This window comes from Gastrolobium bilobum, unplaced genomic scaffold, assembly GCF_033153095.1.
Source record: "Gastrolobium bilobum isolate Gb01-03AN ecotype WA unplaced genomic scaffold, APGP_CSIRO_Gbil_v1 utg11799, whole genome shotgun sequence".
In the NCBI taxonomy this organism is placed as follows: domain Eukaryota; kingdom Viridiplantae; phylum Streptophyta; class Magnoliopsida; order Fabales; family Fabaceae; genus Gastrolobium; species Gastrolobium bilobum.
This window is the reverse complement of record NW_026895132.1, coordinates 17,388-27,832: the sequence shown is the minus strand read 5'-3', so window position 1 is coordinate 27,832 and position 10,445 is coordinate 17,388. Positions and strand designations below refer to the sequence as shown.

Sequence of the window (10,445 nt, the reverse complement as noted above, 5' to 3'; positions counted from 1 at the left end):
TAACGATTGATGCTTAATTAAAGTGGTAAAGCAGAATTGAAGATTCCAATGCAAGTCCTTCTCTACGCACATGTTTTCATTTTAAAGATTCCAAAAATGATTTTAAGGTCATTTTACTCAAGACAAGACAGCATTGCTGTCACATTAAAAGGTTCGCTGCTGTTTACCCAAAAAAAAAAAAAAAAGGTTCGCACTTGTTGTAAAGTATTATTAAGCTCGACTCGACCAGTCAAGTTATCTCGAAAATTGGTGAATCGGTGGTTTAATTGGTTCGAAATAGTCAATAAACCAACTATATAAAAAATCGGATGAGAACCGACTTGACTTGATTATGCATATATATATATATATATATATATATATATATATATTTAAAAAAAATTAAAGTGAAACAGAATCATTTTATAAACAACAACTAAATGTAAAATCCATAAATTGCAGTGTAACATTTTCAATTTATAGATACACATACAAATCACACAAAAATACAAAATACAAATAAACATTTAAACTTAAAACGAATGAAATTGAAATGAAATGTGAAAATGCTAAGTTGGATTGAAATTTAAAAATATAGGAGATATGGTAAAGAGCTAATTTGAAATTTTAAAAATGATATTAATTTTAGTTTTTACTAATGATCTTATGGATAATTTTTTTTTCCTGGATTAAAGAAGGCCTAAACCAGAAAAAATAAATTACAAAAATGCAAGAGTTATATATTTATGAAAAATAAGTAAATGTCCGTCTAATAAATTGATCATTTGAGGAGAAGGCTAGTTAAAGAAAATGATATTTTCTTTCATGCCAAGGCCTTGTTTCTCAAACTAATTTACACATTTGTTGTCAGACATAATTTTGGATAATTTTAAATAGAAATTATTACAAATTTTGCTAGACAACGTAGAAGTTATTATGACGAAATTTAAAGTAAAGAATATAAACTTATATATATATATTTATCCAGGTCATAAGTTATTGGTTGAACTGGTAACTCAATAACCAATACTCTAATCGAGTTGATTATCGATTCGAGTTTAATAACATTAGTTTGTAACATGCATATAAAGAAATGTCCTTAAAAAGAGTGTAATTTTACATAAATTTATAAATAATTTTTTTTTATTAATAATAAAATATAAGTGTAAAAGTTTATAAGAATAATTATCTGAATCGAAGAATTCTTATAGCAATTTAAATCATCAATTTTTTTATTTAAAAAAAAAAACTTGATAAAAGAGAGTTGATACAATTTTTAAAAAACATAATTTTAACAAATAAAAAATTGACAATCAACGTAATTTAGCCTCTAAACTTAGAATAAATCTTTGAATAAAATTGCGTTCTATTGATTTGGAATTGAAAAAAATACGAATCACAAAATATGAGATAAGTGTATATGCAGTATAAAAGACCATGAAAGATGCAATTAAGGAGCGTTTGGGCAGAGGAGATATTTTTTTTAACCAGATAAATATAATAATCAGGAATATAATAAGAAGGATAAGAAAGTGAGTTTGGTAAAAAAGTGTGTTTGGTAAGAAAGTTAAAAAAAAAAGTTTGATTGAACAAAATTTTATCAAAAAAATTGAGTTAAATAAGTCATATTTTTGGTTCACCTTTTTCTATTTCTCTAGTTTTCTTAAAATACCACCTCACAAATAGTAAATCTCAAGAGTGCATTCTCTCCCTTTTTGCATGCAATTCTCAAAGGAAGGAGAAAACATATTGGTAGGTAAGTTTTTGTATTTGTGCTACCAAACGTTGGCAACATGAAATATCAATATCAGATGGATGGGGATCCAAAAATAAAACCTCAACCAAACACTACCTTAGGGTATGTTTGGTAGAAGTTTTATTTTGGCTTTGATGGAGAAGTGTGGGTGGATATTGAAAAATATCACGTTTGGTTCAAAATTTTGAAAAAAAATATTAGACAAATAGGATGGCTGGGAAACGAATTTGGTGTTGATTTTTGGGTAAAATTCACTGTTACAAAATATCACTTGAGATATGGTATTTTGAGATAACTGAAAAAGTAGAAAAACAGGTGCGAAGTTCCTTCAGAACATAAATTTTACAAATTTAAAAAAAAAATTCTGATAATATTTCAGTCAACCAAACTTTTTTTTTAACTTTTCCATTAACCTAACTTTCCTATCATTTCTTTCTTCAATAATTATATTTTGGGCTTAACATCTCTCCTGTTGCAGCAAGAGAGATTGAAATTTTCCAACAGAAACAAAATTTGGTGGAACCCACAAACTTTTGAAAATAATAAAAAAAAAAAAAAAAGCACAAAATTCGAGCTGACACAACAGGAGAATACACTTCTCCACTAACAGGAGAAGTGCATTTCCCTTATATTTTTCTGATAAAAAAAAATTATTTTCTATCAAACGCACCGCGGCAGGTGCATTATTCGAATTCCTGTTATTTTGTTTTTTAGTACAATAGGGGGACCTGGGAGGCTGGCTGGGTAGGTTTTGAAGGACAAGAATCGTCAATAGGCAATAGTGAGGTGGCAACAGTACCAACGTAAGTTTGCTAGTGTCCGTCGAATTCAATTACTCGCAATGCCCGTTCAGTATTCATATTCCGCCGGTCTGCTTCCTTCCAAAATTTAACAAAAAATATATCTAATCCTATTTAATTTCATCATTATTGTCATCACCTACTCATTTTAATTCCTACCCTTCGAATAAATAGTGATCCTAATCACATTCAATGTTTTCTTCACAAAAAACCCGAAGGAGTCGTTTGGTTTGGGAAATTTTTTGGAATAGTAGGAAAATGTAATAGATAAAGAAATGATTGGAAAAATAGATAAAGTGAGATAGGTAGAAAAATGTAATGGAAAAATTAGGTAACTTTACGACATCAACAGTGCATTAAAAGTCAGATAACCGGTTTTCCGAAAAATCCCACCTTCAAATTGGGTTTCTAAACAGTGTGGATATCTATGTTTTTCATAAATCCAGACAAATTGGATAGATGAGTTTTTGGTGAAAATACGTTGAAACAAACATGGTGTTTCTAAAAGCCATACTTCAGAAACATAGATATCTGCTGAAAAACTCTCAACCAAACACCACCTAAATCGATTTATCCACCATACCATTCAAACACTCTACGGTGACAACAAAAAAGTTTATATCATATATCATATAATAATAATAAAATTACATTATTTGCATTAATGAACAAACTTAACTACCTTAACAAAATTAACAAACTCCGACAGCACCACAAACCCACAAGACAAAAGCCCGAAACAAAAATAACAAAATGAAAACCCAAAAAGAGAAGAAATATCTCATTTTACATAGCACTGATGAGATGATCAGTGATCAAGAGCATTGGGACCAGTACAGTAATTGAGAATATGATTCCACACCCACTGAACAAGGAACCTCCGTCTGATACCATTCATGTTATACGTGGCACCATCACGAGCGTCCAATACCTGACCAGTATATGACCCACCACCTCCCGTACCGTAAATACCCTCGCAGAGATCCGCAATCTCGACGGGGAAAGTCGGGTCCTGACCCGCATACCAAGCATTGGCCAAGGGATTGGTGGCCAACTCGGCCATCTCATGGCCAATAACGCTGATCATGCCGTCGACCCCAACGTCGCCGTTTGGTGACTTGAAGGGTTTACGGTTTGGGATGAATTCGGGTACGGCAAAAGGGTAAGCACACTGACCGGGGCAGAACTTGGCGGAGTTACCCACCCAAGCATACGGCAGCGTATAACCAACAAGGGAAGGGAAGGTGAAGTAGTGGAACCCACACACCGAAGTGCAGAAATCCTGAACGTACACGTCATCGGCTGTGAGCAACAGATAGAGCCCACTCCTTGGGTTGATAGGTAACGGCCTCGTTTTGGTTGTGATGGCGCTCTTAATCACCGACTGTATCGATAACCGGGTCAGCGATTTACCGTGGGAATAGAACCGGTCGTTCTTTTCCTCCCCGAGCCGGACCGATTTTGAAATGTTGGCTCCGGTTTGGTCCGTGTAGAGCTGCACGGTTCGCCACCACCCGGCCACGGAGGGGCGTGGCGCCTCAGCGGCGGAGAATGAGTTTATGAACTCGCGGACGATCTTCTTCTGGTTCTTCTCCCAATTGCCGTACCAGATGGTGTGGACGGTAATGTTGGTGGTCAGAACCGGTCCCATGTGGTACCTCAGCTTCACGAACTCCGATGATCCCTCGAATTTCTTGGAGTCACCGAAGGCGTAATCGGTGACGTTCATTTTGTTGTTCTTAGGCCACGGCCTCCATCCGGCCACCGGACTCACGGCGAGGAGGAACGAGAGGACAAGGACGAAGGTGAATGAGAGAACCGCCGTGGACGGCGTAGATGGGGCGGAGAAGCCCCGGCACATTTTGCCTTGTGAGATATTGGGTGAGGGTAGCGAGCTGAGAGCTACCAAGTACAGAAGGTGAGGTTTTCTGGGGGGCGAAGCTCCTTTATACACAGAAAATGCTTTTCATTGTTTATTTTTCATCTTTGGGAAAATTTGTAAAAGGAACAGTGTGAATAAATTTAATATAATATAACATATATATTATATATATATATATATATATATATATATATATATGGTCAGGATCATTTTACACCCGTGTAAGTTACATTCTCAATCTTGTCCGTTGATCCCATTTATAGCTAAGGCTCTAATTTTTTAGTAATGTGAATCATCGGATACAAGTGGATTAATGGTCAAGATTGAAGGTAAGAATATATTTTGATATAAGTTGTAGGTAATCCTTCTTCTATTTCCAAAGATTTTTTAAGAATTTATTTGAAGGAGAATTTAAATGCCTAACTCAAACAAGTTGTTAGAAACTCAGTTATTAATTAAGTTATCTTTAAGATTAATTTAATATAATTTTAATGACATAATAGCTGGTTACTACTTACTAGTTAGTAATTATATTTATAAAAAAATGTTATCATTTGCATATTTTTGGAAAAATTTATTATTAGAAAAAAGAAAAAGAAAAGAAGGAACAATTGTTTTTATTTTAGGCGACATTGATTTGCGGGTAATGGAGGACAGTTAGATTCTTAAAGTGAAGGGGGGGTATGGGGCCCAAGGAAGTGAGAGAGGATAGATGATGATGATGATGGTCGTTGTCGTCATCTGATATGGGATTTCCCCTTCCATTGCGCGGGAAAATGGAGTAGGGGCAATATTGGGATTTATGATTTTGTTTTAGTTCGAAATTGAAAAGGGAGGGGACCGCACCGCAATGTGGTCCGAGCCACCTATTGGCTGTTGCCCTGTTGGATGATCCATTCCCCCATCCACGTCTCCAACTCTTTCTGTCCTTTCTGCTTTGCTCTTTTTACTCTCTCTTTCTTTTTTTGTTTTCCATCAACAAACTTTAAACCCTTTATCTTCTGTTTTTTTTCTTCTTCTTTTTTCCTCTCAACACCTACATTCATTCATTCAAGTAAAAGAAATTCCAAGTCTCTAAAATAAACACACACATCAATGCCTCTGTACAACTATATTTTTTTTAAATTAAAAATTATTAAAAATAGTTGGCGGCGAAATTTAAGAAAAGGAGGATGAGTAATTTATTGTGTTTAAAGTGAAGGCCAAAAACCAGAAAAAAGAAACATGAGCTTGGCCAGTAGTTTTGCTTTACTATGGATAAAGATAACACGCTTGTATTTCATGTTCGAATCAGATGCATCCGAATACAGATATGGTTGGTTGGAGGAGAATGTCAGTACCCTTCGCATCCGCAGCTAGTTTGTTTACATAATCAGCTACAGAATTTGGATTCGTTACAACAGAAACTGAATAGAAGCAGTCTTTAAGGAATGCTTTGTCTCTTGCTTTGTTTTTAATGTAAGCGATCACGAGTCGAGAATCAGTATGAATAATCAAGTGACATTTCAGGAATCTGCAAAATAACTACCTTTTATCAAAACATTAGAAGGTCGAATTTCAGATAAGTTATTTCATTGTCCCGTGAAAATTGCAATTCTTATTTTATTTTGTTTTTTAAAAAAATGCGCAAAATAGTTTACTCTTTCAAGGTTGTTAAGGATGAATGGAATTGATGCAGAAGAAAAGCGATCAATTTGTATCAGTACTCAATATATGGTTAACCTACCTTTAATTCTCAAATACGTGAATCAACTCGTAAAAATTTGTTTTAGTATAATCAATGATTTTGAATGTAAATCTTGAATATTCAGTTGTTTTCAAATTTTGGAAAAAAGAACTTTGCCGCTCATTTAATCCTTCCTCACATCATCGTATTAGTGGGTAATGAATCAATCAGTTGAAAAATTCAACATGTATTTTTTTTTTCTTCACTGTGTTGTATAAGAATCATAATTTTCTTTTTGAAGGGTAGAAAGTTTGGAATTTCGAGCTTTATGAACAAATAAGACAGATGGACCCTTCACTTCCACGAGTGCTTGTTCATAGTTGTATTCTTTGTTCCTGCAACCCAGAGAGTGTTCGTATATGTAACACTGAAGGTTTCATTGCCTGAGCTATTTGAGCCATCATCATCTCTTACTTTACGTTTTGAAAATTTCTTATGTAAGAACTTTTTGTTATAAGCACACAAATTAAATTTGATATGTCTAAGATTATGTGGGTCATTTAAAAACATACTATATCTAAAAATTGCATTTACATACATCTAGTGTTGGAGAAAAACTTCAATGCACTGTTGATCAATCGATCCAAACTGCGGCGATCGAATCGAAAAATCGATAATTGAATAAATCGAAAACTGAACAACTGAAAATAAATAAAAAATCACAAATTTTAATTAGATTTAATCGGTTTTTGATTTGGTTGGTGAAAATCGATCTAATATATTAATTCTTCATTACCTACTTGAGTCTTTTCCCAATTATAGCCCAAGAAATTCTAAACCCAAGACTCATTAACCCATCAATTAAACCCAAGAAAAAACCTATCCACATCCCATCAGCAAATTTCATTTGTGTAGAGCTTTATATCTCATTATCCACACAAAAATTAGATTATCGTTTACTGTTGCTTTTGTATTTCAATTTTTTTTTTTTTTTTACAAAATCAATACATATAGAAGATATGTTATTTGCACAAAAATCATACAACAAATTTTAGACTTTTCAAAAAACTGAAAACCGATTCAATCCAAACTGAAAAAATTGGATCGGATTTAAAAAAAATCCAAATCGAATGGATGATTACATGATCAAACTGAAGGGATTGGATAAGATGATTTTTGCTTCCAAAACCAAATCAAATCCAGACTGTAAACACCCTTAAAGCATAGGAAGTATTGAACTCGACGCTCCTTTTTAATAAAAATGGAAATTTTTCCTTATTTTTATTCATATTTCTTTTATTAGTTCATGTTTTCTAAAGTTACTTTAGATAACTTTATCTAATATTCATCGAAACTACGTAGTTTTGGGGCAAAAATCATGGTATTTTTATAATTTTAATTTATTTCAGGGTTATAATAGTCTTTATCATTCTAATTTTTTAATTTTTTAACTCAAAAATGACGACGTTTTGATGAACATTAGATAAAGTTGTCTAAAGTAACATTAGATACTTTTTTCCCTTCTTGTATATTTTCCTTTAAGTCCTAAAAAACTTTCTTTTTAGTAAAAGGGAGTAAAGAGTTCGGTGCTTCCGGTTAGGGGTGTTAACTGGCCGAGCCGAATCGAGCTTTGATCTTAAAAGGCTAAGCCTGTTTTTAAATGTGTCAGTCTGACCAAGCCTGTTACTTGTTAAAAATATAATTATCGGCCTGTAGCCTGTCTCATTTACAAAAAATAAAAGACTGGATTAGCTTGTTTAAAAAAAATAAGACAACAAAAAATTTATCCAAACAGAATATACAATCAACAATACTAATAATTCCATAAATATTCGTAAATTCAATATATATCCAAATAGCATAAAATAGAACAAAATCATTCAAAAAGTCTGTTTGTTTGACCAATAAAATGGGGTGAAATAGATCGAGGAGAAAGAGAAGGCTATTATAAGTAGTATAAAAAATAATATACTAGGTCAGCCTGTGAGGCTCTAAGGCCGAGCTTTTGAATTAGAGTCTGAAGCCTTTTTATTAAACGAACTTTTATACAAGTTCAAGCCTGATGCCAACAACTAATTTTAGACATGTAAGCTCAAGCATTCATGAGCCGAGCCAAAGACCCCTGGTTCGTTTAGCGCCCCTACTCCCGTTACATTGAAGTTTTTTTACAAGTATTGATTTAATGCTTATGTGAAAAACACTTTAATGTTATGGTTAAGATATTATATGCATTCAATGACACAAAATAATATATGTCTTATAAGAGAAATTGATCATGTCTTGTGTACGAGGTTATGTGAGATAATCTCAATCATTCATGGATAAATTAACATTTATTACTTTCTGATTCTCTATCCTAATGCACTCTTCATAATCATAGATTTGTGTATAAACAATAGAGATATTCTTATATGTTTGTTATATGATAGAATCCATTTTCCTCTTTTAATTGTGTGTTGGTTTGTCTTTTGTAAATGTTTTTTGATTAAAAAATATGTTTAAAAATATTATAACAATTATATGTTTTTCAAGAAAAAAATATCTTCAATAAAGTTAATTTAGCACATCTTACATAAGTTAAAAAATAATAGTTCTTTAAAAAAACTTTACAAGAATTATATTTTAAAAGCTTTTTTAGAAGAAAAAAAAAACTAACTAAAACAAACGCACCGGAAACAACCCGTCTAGATTAAATATGGTTATTTTCTTAATGTCCTCTTATTTATATGTTCTTACCTATATTCTTGACATGTGCTTCGCACTTAGTCAAGAGTGACAATTGGGATATCTATAACAACACACAAATATTAAGTAAGGTGTTAGGTATGGGCTTAGTTTGACAAAGGTGAGAGCATAACGCAAGATTCCTTTGAGGTTTTATATAAGAAGGCACAAGGTGGCGAATACTATTGCACTAAGATTCAGTGCATCCTATCAATGAGAGCATTACACATCATAGGATAGAGAAAAAATTTGGCAAAAAAAAAAAAAAAACTTTAACTGACATGTAATATTTCTATTGGTGAGATGTACTGAATCTTTGATAAAATAATAGTACCAAAGATTTATTCCAAGATTACGGGTCGCAAGAAAGTTGCAATGCCCAACTGCTAATCATTGCAACGATGAAGAGGGGATTCTTTTATTGCCTCTGCCTCTCATCATGCATCTTATGTGTTACTAAAATATTTTCTAAAGTCAGGTTTGTTGTAGACGAGCCCAGGCCCATGTTCATCCGTTAGGTCAGACTTGGTACAATTTTAGTAAATATTGGACTCAGCCCAGTCTTCTGGTAGGGTCCAGAACCCAATTCCCTTCCTTTTCTTGTCAACGAATCGAATCTTGTTGCCACGAGGAAGGGGAAGTGGATTTGAACATTCACTTATTTAGATTAGTGTTTTGAAAGGGGAATTGGTCCTTTTTAAGTGGGTGACACAATATATACATAGTTCTACATTGATGTATTGCTTTAATTATTGTATCATTTAGGAATTAGCAGATAATGCATGCAACTATCAATGTCCTCAGAAATTGATTACGGATGTTCGTGCAGTGAGCTAAATTGCTCGTTACGCTGCCCAATTCTAATTGTAGATTTTCATTTTTTTTTTTTTTTTTTGAAAATATTCCATCGGTTCATGGCTTCGCGATTAGTCCGATTCGGGGCGGGTCCAGGATTAAGGCTTTAAACCCCTCCCAAAGGTGGTACTGGGGAGATTCGAACACATGCCCTCACCCCCACCTGCTCAGCTCCCATGCGCCAACTGAGCTACCACCATTTGGTTATATTTTCATTTTCTAATACACAGGTAATATGCTTTTTAGGCTGTTAAGACTGCTGGGATCACCTCAATGGATGTCAGAGGGAAGGATTCAGTTTTAGTCGTTACTAAGCAAAAGGGGTTCTGGACACTATAAGTTGGTTTTCTTAAATCTTTCGAGTATTAAGGTGGATGCTTATTGAGATATTCTCTGCAGGACATATTATTGGATCAGATAAGTGTTGGACATCTCATTTCCATCACAAAGTACATGACAAGTTGATGTTCCATATCTCTTGTGCATTATTTGTTAATTGTCCTTTTTTGAAGTAACTTCCGAGTAGTGCATATAAAAAAGATATTAAATCAAAGTCACAACATTTTTATTTCATTATATTACATTCAAAGATACATCACTTGACTGGCCTTAGGTACCGGTTTACATAAAGATATTGGAAATCAACACATACAACACAAATTGAAAACAGAAAACAAATTACATAGAATAGGATAGCAGTAAGCTTACCCCGCCAACTAGAGTCATCATTTGTATGCGAAGTATGAACCATACCCAACAAAAGATACGCACTCATATATAGTT

At 33.4% G+C, this 10,445-nt stretch overlaps 1 protein-coding gene across 1 annotated transcript; it reads right to left on the bottom strand.

Moving 5' to 3' along the window:
* Positions 1-3,218: 3,218 nt before the first annotated feature.
* LOC133287269 (protein EXORDIUM-like 3) lies at positions 3,219-4,427 on the bottom strand. The gene has a single exon (XM_061484872.1). The coding sequence runs from the start codon at positions 4,394-4,396 to the stop codon at positions 3,344-3,346; it is 1,053 nt and encodes a 350-aa protein (XP_061340856.1). The 5' UTR covers positions 4,397-4,427; the 3' UTR covers positions 3,219-3,343.
* Between the last annotated feature and the right edge of the window lie 6,018 nt (positions 4,428-10,445).